At 70.2% G+C, this 16663-nt stretch overlaps 1 protein-coding gene across 1 annotated transcript; it reads left to right on the forward strand.

Annotated features, from left to right (window-relative positions):
• The first annotated feature begins 4487 nt into the window (after positions 1-4487).
• Positions 4488-16080, forward strand: SEMA4C (semaphorin 4C). Its single transcript, XM_055820143.1, has 15 exons — positions 4488-4574; positions 7459-7609; positions 9260-9408; positions 9538-9600; positions 9718-9816; positions 11933-12029; positions 12118-12234; positions 12333-12484; positions 12592-12767; positions 12849-12993; positions 13075-13297; positions 13393-13508; positions 13598-13755; positions 13839-13909; positions 14014-16080. Exons 2-15 carry the CDS (start codon positions 7498-7500, stop codon positions 14838-14840), a joined length of 2505 nt encoding a protein of 834 aa, XP_055676118.1. The 5' UTR covers positions 4488-4574; positions 7459-7497; the 3' UTR covers positions 14841-16080.
• Positions 16081-16663: the final 583 nt, after the last annotated feature.

A 16663-nucleotide genomic window follows, 5' to 3' on the forward strand; every position in this document is an offset into this window, starting at 1 on the left:
CCCCAAAGGGACCCCGGTCACCCCGTGTTGTCCCCACAGCCCTTCCCTGTGCCCCAAAGTGACACTGATCACCCCCACATTGTCCCCACAGCCCTTCCCTGTGCCCCAAAGGGACCCTGGTCACCCCGTGTTGTCCCCACAGCCCTTCCCTGTGCCCCAAAGTGACACTGATCACCCCCACATTGTCCCCACAGCCCTTCCCTGTGCCACAAAGGGACCCCGGTCACCCCCACATTGTCCCCATGGCCCTCCCCTGTGCCCCAAAGTGACACTGATCACCCCCACATTGTCCCCACAGCCCTTCCCTGTGCCCCAAAGGGACCCCGGTCACCCCCACATTGTCCCCACGGCCCTCCCCTGTGCCCCAAAGTGGCACTGATCACCCCCACATTGTCCCCACAGCCCTTCCCTGTGCCACAAAGGGACCCCGGTCACCCCCACATTGTCCCCATGGCCCTCCCCTGTGCCCCAAAGTGGCACTGATCACCCCCACATTGTCCCCACAGCCCTTCCCTGTGCCACAAAGGGACCCCGGTCACCCCCACATTGTCCCCACGGCCCTCCCCTGTGCCCCAAAGTGACACTGATCACCCCCACATTGTCCCCACAGCCCTTCCCTGTGCCCCAAAGGGACCCCGGTCACCCCCACATTGTCCCCACGGCCCTCCCCTGTGCCCCAAAGTGACACTGATCACCCCCACATTGTCCCCACAGCCCTTCCCTGTGCCACAAAGGGACCCCGGTCACCCCCACATTGTCCCCACGGCCCTCCCCTGTGCCCCAAAGTGACACTGATCACCCCCACATTGTCCCCACAGCCCTTCCCTGTGCCCCAAAGGGACCCCGGTCACCCCCACATTGTCCCCACGGCCCTCCCCTGTGCCCCAAAGTGACACTGATCACCCCCACATTGTCCCCACAGCCCTTCCCTGTGCCCCAAAGGGACCCCGGTCACCCCCACATTGTCCCCACGGCCCTCCCCTGTGCCCCAAAGTGACACTGATCACCCCCACATTGTCCCCACAGCCCTTCCCTGTGCCACAAAGGGACCCCGGTCACCCCCACATTGTCCCCACAGTCCCCTGGCACCCCATGGAACCCCCCCGGGTACAGGGTACTCGCGCCCACCTGGCACGGCCGCCCACCCTGGGCACCCCCGGGCTGGGCACGGGACGGGCAGGTCATATCGGGGGGGACAGTGGGGGGACAGGGGCGGTGGCCAGAGCCCTGCTCGCGCCCCTGCCCCTCTCCTGGTGACTCCCCTGCCTGCCCGGCAGCCTTCGCCCGCGTCGGGGGCCCTGGCACCCACCGTGACCCCGGCGCAGCGGGCAGGGGGTGCTGCCCACCCTGCCAGCCCCCCCCCCCCCCGCCCCCCAACCCCTCTTCCAGGGGCCTGGATCCATCCTGCTCCCCACGACAGGCGAGCCTCCGTGCCACCAGCACGCTGGCCCTGGTGGCACAGCGCGGTGACATCTGCCCGCGCCGGGGATGCCGTGCCTTCGTTATCTCGGCCTTGCTAATCGGGAGGCCGATGCCAGCCCCTGGAAGGTTGCCCACGGGGGCTACCGTGCCAGCGGGGACACACGGCGGGTTTTGGGGGCTCCTCGGTGACACACTGCCCTCCGCCCGTGCCAGCTCTCTGGGCGCTGCCACAACCTGGTCACCGGGGGGGGGGGGGGGTGGGGGGGTGATGCCAGGCGTCCCGTGCCACCCGCACCCCCGGGGGTGGGTGACGGGGAACCCGGCGGGAGCTGCCACAGCCCCGCGGCACCGTGCCAGGGCCGGGCCGCGTCTGCCTCTAATTCCTTTATTCCGGCCGGTTGCACAGGCACAAAGCGGGCAGGATCCGGCTGCCGGCACTGCCGCCCCTGCCCAGGGCACCCCGGAGGGCACCGGGGCTGCCGGCACGGCGGGGGGTGGCACCGGGGGTTGGCGGTGGTGGGCACAGAGGTGGGGACGGGCGCGTGGGCACGCACCGGACCCTCCCTCCCGCTCTTCCTCCTCTCCCCAGGGAGCTTCGCCGGCACCTCAGCCGTCACGCCATGGCCCGGCACCCGACACCGGGCATGGTGCCACCGGCCGGGGCGCGTGAGGGGGTGGGTGCACCGAGGCGGGATTGTGCCGGGGCCCCGACACCCACCGTGGGCTCCGGCACCCGCCATGGGCACCCCGACACCCCAGCCTGTTCCCCGTCCCCTGGGCGCCCATGGGTGCCCCGCGGCACCCCCTACCCAACAGACACCGCAGCCCCCCGCCGCTGCGCTGGGGGCACCCACGGCACCCAGAAAGGGTGGGGGGCTCTGCCCACCTAGGCTGGGCTGGGCTGAGCTGGGCCGAACTGGGCTGAGCTGGGCCAAACTGGGCTGAGCCGGGTCAAACTGGGCCGAACTGGGCTGAGCTGGGCCGAACTGGACTGAGCTGGGCCGAGCTGGGCCAAACTGGGCTGAGCTGTACTGAACTGGGCTGAGCTGCGCTGAACTGGGCCGAACTGGCCCGAGCTGTGCTGAACTGGGCTGAACTGGGCCAAGCTGTGCTGAACTGGGCCGAGCTGGGCTGAGCTGGGCCAAGCTGGGCTGAGCTGGGCCAAGCTGGGCCGAACTGGGCCGAACTGGGCCGAGCTGTGCTGAACTGGGCTGAGCTGTGCTGAACTGGGCCGAACTGGGCCGAGCTGTGCTGAACTGGGCCGAACTGGCCCGAGCTTTGCTGAACTGGGCTGAAGTGGGCCAAGCTGGGCTGAACTGGGCCAAGCTGGGCTGAGCTGGGCCAAACTGGGCTTAGCTGTGCTGAACTGAGCTGAGCTGTGCTGAACTGGTCTGAGCTGGGCCAAACTGGGCTGAGCAGTGCTGAGCTGGGCCAAACTGGGCTGAGCTGGGCTGAGCTGGGCCAAACTGGGCTGAGCTGGGCCAAACTGGGCTGAACTGGGCTGCGCTGCACCAAGCTGGGCTAAGCTGAGCTGAGCTGGGCTGAACTGTGCTGAGCTGGGCCGAGCCAAACTGGGCTAAGCCTAACTGGGCTGTGCTGGGCCAAGCCGGACCAGGTTGAACCAAGCTGGTCTGAGCTGAGCCTGCTTGACCCAACCTGGGCCAAGCCAAAGGCAGCTGAGCCAGGCCAAGCCAAGCCGAGCTGTGCCAGGCCAAGCTGTGCTGGGCTGAGCCAAGCCAAGCCGAGCTGTGCCAGACCAAGCCCGGCCAGGCTAAGCCAAGCTGTGCCAAGCTGAGCCAGGCCGAGCTGAGCCAAGCCAGGCTGAGGTGAGCTGGGCCAGGCCAAACCAAGCCAGGCCGAGCCAAGTCAGGCTAAGCGGAGCCAGGCCAAGCTGAGCCGGGCCAGGCCAAACCAAGCCAGGCCGAGCCAAGTCAGGCTAAGCGGAGCCAGGCCAAGCTGAGCCGGGCCAGGCCAAACCAAGCCAGGCCGAGCCAAGTCAGGCTAAGCGGAGCCAGGCCAAGCTGAGCTGGGCCAGGCCAAACCAAGCCAGGCCGAGCCAAGTCAGGCTAAGCGGAGCCAGGCCGAGCTGAGCCGGGCCAGGCCAAACCAAGCCAGGCCACCAAGCTGTGCTGGGCTGAGCCAAGCCAAGCCAGGCCGAGCCGAGCCAAGCTGAGCCAAGCCAGGCCGGGCTGAGCTGGGGCAGGCCAAACCAAGCCAGGACAGCCAAGCTGAGCTAGGCTGAGCCAAGCCAGGCCGAGCCGAGCCAGGCCAAGCCAGTCCAAGCTGAGCCAAGCCAAGCCGGGCTGAGCTGGGCTAGGCCGAGCCAAGCCAAGCAGGGCCGAGCTGAGCTGAGCGGGGCCGAGCCGAGCTGAGCCGCGCAGGGCCGAGCCGGGCCAAGCAGAGCCGAGCCGGGCCAGGCTGAGTGGAGCTGAGCCAAGCCAAGCAGGGCCGGGCCGAGCTGAGCCGCGCAGGGCCGAGCCGGGCCAGGCTGAGTGGAGCTGAGCCGAGCCAAGCAGGGCCGGGCCGAGCTGAGCCGCGCAGGGCCGAGCCGGGCCAAGCAGAGCCGAGCCGGGCCAGGCTGAGTGGAGCTGAGCCGAGCCCAGCGGGGCCGAGCCGAGCTGAGCCGCGCAGGGCCGAGCCGGGCCAAGCAGAGCCGAGCCGGGCCAGGCTGAGTGGAGCTGAGCCGAGCCCAGCGGGGCCGAGCCGAGCTGAGCCGCGCAGGGCCGAGCCGGGCCAAGCAGAGCCGAGCCGGGCCAGGCTGAGTGGAGCTGAGCCGAGCCCAGCAGGGCCGAGCGGGGCCGAGTGGAGCTGAGCCGAGCCAAGCGGGGCCGGGCCGAGCCAAGCCGAGCCGAGCGGGACCGAGCGGGGCCAAGCTGAGCCGGGCTGAGCCGAGCGGAGCCGAGAGGAGCCGAGCGGAGCCGAGAGGAGCCGAGCCGAGCCGAACCGAGCCGAGCGGGGCCGATCCGATCCGATCCGATCCGACCCACCCCGGCCCGGCCCGATCCCCCCGCGGGGCCGCCGTGACGTCAGGGCGGGGCGGGGCCAGCGGAGCCGCGCGGCGCGCACCCGCCGCCGCCCCGACCCGCCGCCGCCGCCGCCTCCCGCCGCCCCGGCCCGGCCGCCCGCCCCGCGCCGCCGCCGCCGCGCCCGAGGTGAGTGCCCCCCCTCCCCCCCCCCCCGGCACCCCCCGCCCCGCCCCGCCCCGCCCCGCCCCGGTATTGTTGTGGCGGCGCCGCGGGGGCGGGGGGAGGAGGGGGAGGCGCTTTGTTCCTCCCGGTACCGGAGATCGGCACCGGCACCCCCGGCGGCATCGCCCCCCCCGCGCCCCGCTCCCCACTCCCCAACGGCCTCCGGTAACGGGGCTCCCCCTGCCCCGATCCGTCGGTGCACGCCCCCCCCCCCCCCCCCCCCCCGGTAGAACAGCCGGTGCCGGCCCGCGGGTGGGGGCAGGGGGGCGCGGGGAGGTTCCCCCTCCCCCCCGGGGCCTGCGGGTCGCCGTGGGGCCCCCCCGGGACGGCACCGCCGCGGGGCCCCGCACCCCGGTCCCCCAGGGGCCCCCCAAGCGTCCAGCACCAGAGCTGGGGACCTGGGGGGCCCCATCCTGCCCGTGGCACCCAGAGTGCCCGTGGCACCCCGGCCGTGACCGTGGAACCCTGACCCTGCCCGTGGCACCCCGGCCGTGACCGTGGAACCCTGACCCTGCCCATGGCACCCATCCTGCCCGTGACACCCCAGCTGTGCCCGTGACACCCCACCAGTGGCACCCCATCCTGCCCGTGACACCCTGACCCTGCCTGTGGCACCCAGGGTGCCCGTGACACCCTGACTGTGCCCGTGGCACCCATCCTGCCCGTGACACCCCACCAGTGGCACCCCATCCTGCCCGTGACACCCATCCTGCCCGTGGCACCCATCCTGCCCATGGGACCCCATCCTGCCCGTGACACCCATCCTGCCCGTGACACCCCATCCTGCCCGTGGCACCCTGACTGTGCCCGTGGCACCCCAGCTGTGCCCGTGACACCCCGGCTGTGCCTGTGGCACCCTGACCCTGCCTGTGGCACCCATCCTGCCCGTGACACCCCAGCTGTGCCCGTGACACCCCACCAGTGGCACCCCATCCTGCCCGTGACACCCATCCTGCCCGTGGCACCCATCCTGCCCGTGGCACCCCAGCTGTGCCCGTGACACCCCAGCCATGCCCATGGCACCCATCCTGCCCGTGACACCCCGGCTGTGCCCGTGACACCCCACCAGTGGCACCCCATCCTGCCCATGACACCCCATCCTGCCCGTGACACCCATCCTGCCCGTGACACCCTGACTGTGCCCGTGGCACCCCAGCTGTGCCCGTGACACCCCGGCTGTGCCTGTGGCACCCTGACCCTGCCTGTGGCACCCATCCTGCCCGTGACACCCCAGCTGTGCCCGTGACACCCCACCAGTGGCACCCCATCCTGCCCGTGACACCCTGACCCTGCCCGTGGCACCCATCCTGCCCGTGGCACCCCAGCTGTGCCCGTGACACCCCACCAGTGGCACCCCATCCTGCCCGTGACACCCCATCCTGCCCGTGGCACCCATCCTGCCCGTGGCACCCCGGCTGTGCCCATGACACCCCACCAGTGGCACCCCATCCTGCCCGTGACACCCTGACCCTGCCTGTGGCACCCAGGGTGCCCGTGACACCCATCCTGCCCGTGACACCCCATCCTGCCCATGACACCCTGACCCTGCCTGTGGCACCCATCCTGCCCGTGCCACCCCACCAGTGGCACCCCATCCTGCCCGTGACACCCCATCCTGCCCGTGACACCCTGACCCTGCCCGTGACACCCCATCCTGCCCGTGACACCCCAGCTGTGCCCGTGACACCCCACCAGTGGCACCCATCCTGCCCGTGACACCCTGACCCTGCCCGTGGCACCCCAGCTGTGCCCGTGACACCCTGACCCTGCCCGTGGCACCCATCCTGCCCGTGACACCCCACCAGTGGCACCCCATCCTGCCCGTGACACCCTGACCCTGCCCGTGGCACCCATCCTGCCCGTGACACCCCACCAGTGGCACCCCATCCTGCCCGTGACACCCCATCCTGCCCGTGACACCCTGACCCTGCCCGTGGCACCCATCCTGCCCGTGACACCCCACCAGTGGCACCCCATCCTGCCCGTGACACCCCATCCTGCCTGTGACACCCCACCAGTGGCACCCATCCTGCCCGTGACACCCCATCCTGCCCGTGACACCCCAGCTGTGCCCGTGACACCCCACCAGTGGCACCCATCCTGCCCGTGACACCCTGACCCTGCCCGTGGCACCCATCCTGCCCGTGACACCCCACCAGTGACACCCCATCCTGCCCGTGCCACCCCACCAGTGACACCCCGGCACTGGCAGCCCCCGGCTTGCAGCCCCCCTCCCCCCGCTGCGGGCAGCCTAGCCGGGGTGTCCCCCATTCCCACGCCCGCGGGGGGCCCGTTCCCGGCCCCCCACCCTCCCGGAAATCCTTCCCCAGCTGGCGCGGGGCCCCCCCGGACCCCTCCGGCTTCCTGCTTCCCGCCGGGCCGGGCAGAACAATTCCCGGCCACCCGCTTGCCCGGCCGCATCCTGCCCAGCCTGGGGTGGGGGGGGGACACACACACGGCGGGGGACCCCCTCTGGGACACTGGGCTGGGCTGGGGGGTCCCAGGGCAGGACGTGGGGGAGGGGGGGGCCGCCCGGGTGGGGTGGGAAGCGGAAGCCCCCCCCCCCCCTTTCCTCCCCCGTGGACCCCCCCTCCCCCCCCCCCGCCCCGTAACTCGTCACAGCCGGAGGAGGGACTGGGGGGGGGGTGGGGGTGGAGGGGCAGCAAGCTGGGGACCCGCGTGTGTGTGTCCCCCCCGCTGCGTGGGGTGCCCCCCCCAGCCGCGTGACGCGCGGCCCTCAATGCCGTCCTTGTCCCCCGCGCCGCCCGCGTGACATGCGGGTGGGTGTCAGCACCCCGTAACCCTGCCGGGGGCTGGGTGTGTCATCGTGTCCCCCCCCCCCCCCCAGGGCTGCGTGTGTCCCCCGTGCCCCCCCATCCCCCACGCCATGGCCCCCCGCCGCCTGCTGGCCCTCGCCTCGCTGCTGGCCCTCGCCACCGCTGCCACCACCCCGGGGTCCTCGTGGAGCGCCGTACCCCGAAAAACTGTCCCCTACGCGGGTGAGTATGGTGTGTGTGTCCCCCCCCCAGGCCCGAGACGGGGGGAGCAGGGTGGGGAAACTGAGGCCCGGCCCTTGCTGACACCGGGGTGGCACCCCGGTGGCTGTCATTGTCCCCAAGCCGGGCAGCTGCTGTCCCCCGCCCCAAGCTTGTCAGCGCGGTGGGGACCACCCTGCGCCGGTGGCCCCAAAACTGGGGGGGTGCGAGAGCAGAGGGGGGACACGCAGGGACACTGCCCCGTGTCCCCCTGCCGGGCCAGCGCCTGGAGTCCCCAGCCCTCTGCTGGGTCCCTTGTCCCCGTGCTCTGCCACCACCCCCAGCCCCAGCCCTGTCCCTTGTCCCCCAGCCCTGTCCCTTGTCCCCGTGCTCTGCCATCACGCCTGTCCCCAGCCCTGTGCCCTGCTGTCACCCCCGCCTCCAGCCATGTCCTCTGTCCCTGTGCCCTGCCATCGCCACTGTCCCCAGCCCTGTCCCCTGTCCCCATGCCCTGCCACAGCCCCCGTCCCCAGCCCTGTGCCGTGTCCCCAGCCCTGTCCCCTGCCCTGCCATCGCCCCTTTTCCCAGCCCTGTGCCATGTCCCTTGTCCTCATGCTCCACCATCACCATGTCCCCAGCCCCGTGCTGTGTCCCTTGTCCCTGTGCCCTGCCATCGCCCCGTCCCCAGCCCTGTCCCCGTGCCCTGCCATCGCCCTGTGCCCAGCCCTGTGCCGTGTCCCTTGTCCCCATGCCCTGCCATCGCCCTGTGCCCAGCCCTCTGCCGCGGCCCCGTGCCCTGCCAACACCCTGTCCCCAGCCCTGTGCCGTGTCCCCTGTCCCCGTGCTCTGCCATCGCCCTGTCCCCAGCCCTGCCAACACCCTGTCCCCAGCCCTGTGCCGTGTCCCCTGTCCCCGTGCTCTGCCATCGCCCTGTCCCCAGCCCTGCCAACACCCTGTCCCCAGCCCTGTGCCGTGTCCCCTGTCCCCGTGCTCTGCCATCGCCCTGTCCCCAGCCCTGCCAACACCCTGTCCCCAGCCCTGTGCCGTGCCAGCACCCTGAGGTGCCATCTTTCTGCCGTGCCAGCACCCACTGCGGCCCTGCCCTGTGCCAGCACCCTGTGTCCCCATCTGTGCCGCGTGCTCTGTCCCTATCCCCGTGCCAGCATCCCCGTCCCTTTGCCATGCCCGGTGTCCCCATGCCTGGCACCGTCCCTGCACGGTGGCAGCGCCCCACGTCCCCCATCCCTGCGTCCCCACGCTGTGCCCCCCGTGCCATCCCCACACCCGAGCCCCCCACCCCTTGGCTGTGCCAGCGCCCCACGTCCCCGTGCCGTCCCCGTGCCGTCCCCGTGCCGTGCCAGCCCCGCGTCCCCGTCCCTGCCCGGGGGCCCTGGCGCCCGCCCGTCAATGGGGCCTTTCTGTGGGGCCTGGGGGCGGGCAGGGGGGGCGCGGGGTCTCGCCAAAGGCCGCTGTGTTCCCCGCCGCCAGCGCCCGCTCCGGTGACAAAGAGCCCTTTGTGCGCCGCCGCCGGGGCCGGGGGGCTTCCGGCGCTTGGGGGGTGGCGAGGGGGGCTGTGGGTGCCAGCGGTGCCCACCAGGGTGATGGGGGCAGCTGGGGGTGGCTTCACCCTGATGTGTGTGTGTGTGTCCCCCCCCTTGTCCCCAAACCCCGCAGAGCTGAAGGACGCGGCCAAGCGCTTCTCGCAGGGGGGGGTCTCGCACTACCTGACGCTGACGCTGGATGAGGCCGAGGCGTTGCTCTACGTGGGCGCCCGCGAGGCCATCTTCGCCCTGGCCACCGGCACCGTGGAGCTCAAGGCGGCGGTGAGACCCTGGGGACCCTCCGAGAGGGCACGGGGGATGGGGGGGGGGGAGGGGGAGGAATATTTTGGGAGGGGGCTGGGGGGGCTGCGTTTGCTGGTTCCGACCCGCCGAGCCGTTTTCCATCCCCAGATTTCCTGGGAAGCCCCCGTGGACAAGAAAGCCGAATGCATCCAGAAGGGCAAAAACAACCAGGTGCGGGGCCGCGGGGGGGGGGCAGGGGGGGGTTACAGGGCACCCCAGGGTGCGCCCCTCCCCCCCCTGCAACCCCCTTAACCAGCTGTTCCCACCCCCCCCCCCACCCCCCCCCAGACCGACTGCTTCAACTACGTGCGCTTCCTACAGAGCTACAACAGCTCTCACCTCTACGCCTGCGGCACCTACGCCTTCCAGCCCAAGTGCACCTACATCGTGAGTGCGGCCCCCCAGGGGGGACCCCCAAAACCTGCCCCCCCCCCCCCCCCCCCCAGTTCCCCACTGCCCCTGGGGGTGAGGTCCAGGGCAGCCCCCCCCCCCCCTCCCAGCCTCAGGACATCGTTTAGGGGTGTCCCTGCATGCCGGGGGGGGCGTTCAGGGGTGTCCCCGCCCCCAGAAATTGTCACCTGGGGGTGTCCCTGCACCCAGGAGGGTGCTCAAGGGGTGTCCCCATCCCCAGAAAGTGTCACCTGGGGTGTCCCTGTGCCCAGGAGGGTGCTCCAGGGGTGTCCCCGTCCCCAGAAAGTGTCACCTGGGGGTGTCCCTGTGCCCAGGAGGGTGCTCCAGGGGTGTCCCCGTCCCCAGAAAGTGTCACCTGGGGGGTGTCCCTGTGCCCAGGAGGGTGCTCCAGGGGTGTCCCTGCCCCCAGAAATTGTCACCTGGGGGTGTCCCTGCACCCAGGAGGGTGCTCAAGGGGTGTCCCCATCCCCAGAAAGTGTCACCTGGGGTGTCCCTGTGCCCAGGAGGGTGCTCCCGGGGTGTCCTTGTCCCCAGAAAGTGTCGCCTGGGGGTGTCCCTGTGCCCAGGAGGGTGCTCCAGGGGTGTCCCTGTCCCCAGAAAGTGTCACCTGGGGGTGTCCCTGTGCCCAGGAGGGTGCTCCAGGGGTGTCCCTGTCCCCAGAAAGTGTCGCCTGGGGGTGTCCCTGTGCCCAGGAGGGTGCTCCAGGGGTGTCCCTGTCCCCAGAAAGTGTCGCCTGGGGGTGTCCCTGTGCCCAGGAGGGTGCTCCAGGGGTGTCCCTGTCCCCAGAATGTGTCACCTGGGGGTGTCCCTGTGCCCAGGAGGGTGCTCCAGGGGTGTCCCTGTCCCTGGGAGCATCATTTGGGGGTGTTCCTGTCCCCATAGTGGATCTTCCAGGGCTGCCCCTGTCCCCAGAAAGTGTCACCTGGGGGGTGTCCCTGTGCCCAGGAGGGTGCTCCAGGGGTGTCCCTGTCCCCAGAAAGTGTCACCTGGGGGGTGTCCCTGTGCCCAGGAGGGTGCTCCAGGGGTGTCCCCGTCCCCAGAAAGTGTCACCTGGGGGTGTCCCTGTGCCCAGGAGGGTGCTCCAGGGGTGTCCCTGTCCCTGGGAGCATCATTTGGGGGTGTTCCTGTCCCCATAGTGGATCTTCCAGGGCTGCCCCTGTCCCCAGAAAGTGTCACCTGGGGGGTGTCCCTGTGCCCAGGAGGGTGCTCCAGGGGTGTCCCTGTCCCCAGAAAGTGTCACCTGGGGGGTGTCCCTGTGCCCAGGAGGGTGCTCCAGGGGTGTCCCCATCCCCAGAAAGTGTCACCTGGGGGGTGTCCCTGTGCCCAGGAGGGTGCTCCAGGGGTGTCCCCATCCCTAGAAAGTGTCACCTGGGGGGTGTCCCTGTGCCCAGGAGGGTGCTCCAGGGGTGTCCCCATCCCCAGAAAGTGTCACCTGGGGTGTCCCTGTGCCCAGGAGGGTGCTCCAGGGGTGTCCCTGTCCCCAGAAAGTGTCGCCTGGGGGTGTCCCTGTGCCCAGGAGGGTGCTCCAGGGGTGTCCCTGTCCCCAGAAAGTGTCGCCTGGGGGTGTCCCTGTGCCCAGGAGGGTGCTCCAGGGGTGTCCCTGTCCCCAGAATGTGTCACCTGGGGGTGTCCCTGTGCCCAGGAGGGTGCTCCAGGGGTGTCCCTGTCCCCAGAAAGTGTCACCTGGGGGTGTCCCTGTGCCCAGGAGGGTGCTCCAGGGGTGTCCCTGTCCCCAGAAAGTGTCACCTGGGGGTGTCCCTGTGCCCAGGAGGGTGCTCCAGGGGTGTCCCTGTCCCCAGAAAGTGTCACCTGGGGGTGTCCCTGTGCCCAGGAGGGTGCTCCAGGGGTGTCCCTGTCCCCAGAAGGGCCACCTGGGGGGTGTCCCTGTGCCCAGGAGGGTGCTCAAGGGGTGTCCCCGTCCCCAGAAAGTGTCACCTGGGGGTGTCCCTGTGCCCAGGAGGGTGCTCCAGGGGTGTCCCTGTCCCCAGAAGGGGTCATCTTCGGGGTCTGCCTGCATCTGGGGCCAGTCTGCGTGCGGGGGAAGTGAACTGGGGAGGGGATTGGGACCCCCACCCACTCCTGTGCCCTGCAGGAACTGTCTGGCTTCACCCTGGACCAAGTGGCTTTTGAGGACGGCAAAGGGAAGTGTCCGTATGACCCCACCAAGGGACACACCGGCCTCATCGTGGGTAGGTGGCACTGCCAGGCACACGCCGGGGTCGGGGGGTGCCCACCGTGCCCCCCTGCCCCCAACTCCCTTAAACCCCTGCTTTGCAGACGGGGAGCTGTACTCGGCCACCTTCAACAACTTTCTGGGCACGGAGCCTGTCATCCTCCGCAACCTGGGCCCCCACTACTCCATGAAGACGGAGTATCTCACCTCCTGGCTGAACGGTAGGCTCGGGGCGACGCAGCGGGGGGCGGCGGGGGCACCCCCTGCCCCCGGCATGGCCTTACCCTCCCTTTTCTGCCCCCCCCCCCCTTCTCCACAGAGCCCCACTTTGTGGCTTCGGCTTACGTGCAGGAGAGCACGGCCAGCAGCACCGGGGACGACGACAAGGTTTACTTCTTCTTCAGCGAGCGGGCGGTAGAGTACGACTGCTACGCCGAGCAGGTGGTGGCCCGCGTGGCGCGGGTCTGCAAGGTACGGGGGGGGGAAGGGGACACGGCATGGCGGGGCTGCCGTCCCGGCGGGGTTTCGCTCCACCGGTGAGCGCGGTGGCCTTGTCCTGACGGCGGTTGGGTACCCAGGGGGACGTCGGTGGGGCGCGTACGCTGCAGAAGAAGTGGACAACCTTCCTGAAGGCTCGCTTGGTGTGCTCGGCGCCTGAGCAGCAGCTCCACTTCAACCGCCTCCAGGCTGTCTTCACCCTGCCGGGGGCCGACTGGCAGGACACCACTTTTTTCGGCGTCTTCCAGGCCCGCTGGTGAGCACGTGGGGACGCGGCAGCGCCGGGGTTTCCTTGTCACCGGTGGCTTCTCTTAAAATCCTGCCCTGTCCCTTGCAGGGGGGATGTGGATGTTTCAGCTATTTGCCGCTACCACATCCTGGAGGTGAAGAAGGCGTTTGAAGGGCCCTACAAGGAATACCGGGAGCAGGCGCAGAAGTGGGGCCGGTACTCGGATGAGGTGCCGAGCCCCCGTCCCGGTGCGGTGAGTGCCGGTACCGGGAGTAGGAGGGGAGAAGAGGGTGCGGGATCCGGCCGCGCGCCTGACGGTGCCCTTCATCCCCAGTGCATCACCAACTGGCACCGCCAGAACGGCTTCGCCAGCTCCCTGGAGCTGCCCGACAACACCCTCAACTTCGCCAAGAAGCACCCGCTGATGGATGAGCCCATCCTGCCGCAGCGCGGCCGCCCGCTGCTCCTCAAGAAAGACGCCAACTTCACCCAGCTGGTGGTGGACCGAGTGGCCGGGCTGGATGGCACCATCTACGAGGTGCTTTTCATCGGCACAGGTACCCGCCGGCACCGCGGGGGGAAGCTGGGGAGGGGACCGCAGAGGTGTCCCCCTGGTGTGGGGACGTCCCTGAGCGCCTGCCGCGCCCCGCAGGTGACGGTTGGGTGCACAAGGCGCTGAACCTGGGCGCTCGCATCCATCTGGTGGAGGAGCTGCAGGTTTTCCAGCCGGCGCAGCCCGTGGAGAGCCTGGTCCTGGCCAGCCGGAAGGTGAGCGGTGTCACGGCGAAGGGGCTGGCACCCGGGGGGGTGGGTGTCACCTCACCGTGTCACCTTGCCCCTTCTCCCTGCCCTCGCAGAAGCTGCTCTTCGCCGGCTCCCGTTTCCAGGTGGCCCAGTTGCCCCTGGCTGACTGCGGCCGCTACCAGTCGTGCACGGACTGCGTCCTCGCCCGGGATCCCTACTGCGCCTGGAGCCGCAACGCCAGCCTTTGCGTCCGCACCGACGGCCTCAACGGGTAAGGGGGTTCCCTGGGGACGGGGGGGACACACCCCACCATGGTACGGGGCCCCCCCTCACCTCCACCACCACCTCCCGCAGCTCCCAGCTGGTCCAGGACGTGCTGAGCTCCGACACCCGCGCCTGCACCCTGCCGCAGGTGGCCAAGCAAGGTGAGACCCCCCCCCAGCACCATGGGGAGCTGGGAGAGGGGGACACATGGGTGCCCCCCGCTTCGCGCTCCCCCCTCCACTGACTCGCCCCCCCCCTCCCGCAGGGCCCATCACCCCTAAAAACGTGACGGTGGTGGCAGGCACCGACCTGGTGCTGACGTGCCGTTTGGGCTCCAACCTGGCGCAGGCGCTGTGGACCTTCGAGGGGCAGGCGCTGGCGGCCGAGCAGGCGCTGGTGCTGCACGACGCCCGGCTGCGTGCCCTGGTGGTGCCGGGAGCCGGGGCGCAGCACAGTGGCACGTACCGCTGCTTTTCGGAGGAGCAGGGCGCCCGCTTGGGGGGCGAGGTGTACCGGGTGGCGGTGCTGGCCGGTCCCGGGGTGCCGCTGGAGACGCGGGCGCCGCTGGAGAGCCTGGGGCTGGTGTGGGTGGTGGCGGTGTGCCTGGGCGCCCTGTGCCTGGTGCTGGTGCTGGTGGTGTTCTCGCTTTGGCGGCGGCTGCGGGAAGAGCTGGGCAAAGGCACCAAAGCCATCGAGAGCACCCTGGTGTACCCCATTGAGCTGCCCAAGGAGCCCCCCAGCCCCCACTTCGTGCCCAGCGCCGCCTCCGACTCGGATGAGAAGCTCTGGGACCCGGCCAGCTACTACTACTCGGACGGTTCGCTTAAAATCGTGCCGGGTCACGCCGCCTGCCGCAACGGGGGCCCTCCCGGTGCCGCCTCGCCGCCCACCGCCATCCCGGGGCAGCCCCTCCACTCGCCCACCCGCATCCACCTGGGTCCCCTGCGCGGTTCCTCCTCCAACGGCTACATCCGCCTGGCGCTGGGTGCCGAGGAGCGGCCGCCCTGCGCCGATTTGGCCGAGGAGCTGCGGCGCAAACTGCAGCAGCGCCAGCCCCTGCCCGACTCCAACCCCGAGGAATCGTCGGTGTGAGCCGCCGGTGGGCGGCATCCCCGCCGCCGAGCAGCCGTACCTACCTCAGGGCCTGGCCTGGTACCCGCCGCGGGGACCCCGGGGCCACCACTCGCCATGAGGACCACCGCCTTGGCACCAGCGCCCGCCTTGGGGCTGCAGGGTGGGCACCGGCACCCGCCGCGGGGACCCTGGTGCCACCACTCGCCATGAGGACCAGCGCCTTGGCACCAGCGCCCGCCACGGGGACCCTGGTGCCACCACTCGCCGTGGGGACCACCGCCTTGGCACCAGCACCCGCCTTGGGGCTGCAGGGTGGGCACTGGCGCCCATTGCGGGGATGCCGGTGCCAACACCCATCTCGGCGGACTGCTGCAACGGCACCCATCGTGGCGATGGGGCTGCCACCCCAGTGCCGGTTGCCACTTTGGGGACAGGACTGTCACCCCAGTGCCGGTTCCCACTTTGGGGACAGGACTGCCACCCGGTTTGGGGATTGCCACCCCGGCACCCGCCTTGGGGTGACATGTTTGGGGCGCCGGAGCTGCTCTTGGTCACCACATCCGCCTTTGGTACCATGTCCCAGCCAAGGGACCCACCTCGGGGGCTGCCACCCGCCTTGGGGACCACCCCGGCCCTGGGCACCACCGAGACCCCCCAGGCACCGCGTCCTGGCCTGGGTAGTGGCCACAGGATGTTTTTTTGAGACGATTTAAGAACCGATCGGGTTTTTTTCTTCCTGAGAACTTTTCTAATGCCCCCTCACCCCCCCTGCCGCCCCAGGGCTTCATACCCCCTTGGCCCTGGCTGTAAATACCCCCCCCCCCCATCCCCCGCCTGCTGCCCCCCCTGCACGCCGCCCACCTGGGCCCCTTTTGTATACCCCCCCAGTGTAATTTATTTGTTACTGAAATATATTTATTTGCTGTAAATATGTGAGTATTTTTATATTAATAATAAAAAGGAGTAAAAAAAATAAAAAATTAAAAAATTTATATTTTGCAAGCGAAGCCCGCGGGGGCCGTGGCCGATGCTGGGGGGGGGTGCTGGGCCCCCCCCTGGTGCTGAGCTCATGGAAAAAGGCTGCGCTCGGGGCTATAAAAGGGCATCGTGGTGCCGTTCCCAGGGGTGGGGGGGCCCCAGCCCCCCCGGGCCAAGGCTGCTGCGGCCTGGCCCCATGCCCGGCACCCCCCCAGCTGCCGGGGGTCAGCGCGGGGCAGGCGGGGGCTCCCCGGGGGACCGTGCCGGGAAGCCGGGCGGATGCGGCACCCGGGGTCCCACCGGGGCCGTGGGAGCGGGGCTGTGGGGGCGTGGGAAGGGGAGCGGGGGGGGGCCCGGGGGGGCTGGGACCCCTAAGGCATGGGGTGAGCCCCGGCCGCCATGGCAGGGGGTGAGCCCCAGGCTCCCCCTAACATCAGGGGTGGATCCCTTGGGCCCCCGTAGCAGGGGGTGATCCCCATAGGTGGGGTTGATCCCTGGGTCCCCCCCATAGCCCAGGGTGATCCCTGCGCCCTATAGAAGGGGGTGATCACTGGTGATCCCCATGGCTGGGAGTGATCCCCAGCACCCTGCCCCCCATAGCAGGGGGTGATCCGCATAGCAGGGGTTGATCCCTAGTGATCTCCATGGCTGGGGGTGATCCCCAGGCCCCCTCCCATAGCAGGGGGTGATCCCCATAGCAGGGGTTGATCCTTGGTGATCTCCATGGCTGGGGGTGATCCACAGGCCCCCTCCCATAGCAGGGGTTGACCCTTGGTGATCCCCACAGCTGTGGCCGATGCCCACGGCGGGGTCAGTGCTGATCCCCACATCAGGGCCAGTCGCCGGTCCCCACCGCTGGGTCT

Source organism: Falco peregrinus, chromosome 17 (genome assembly GCF_023634155.1).
Source record: "Falco peregrinus isolate bFalPer1 chromosome 17, bFalPer1.pri, whole genome shotgun sequence".
Lineage (NCBI taxonomy): Eukaryota > Metazoa > Chordata > Aves > Falconiformes > Falconidae > Falco > Falco peregrinus.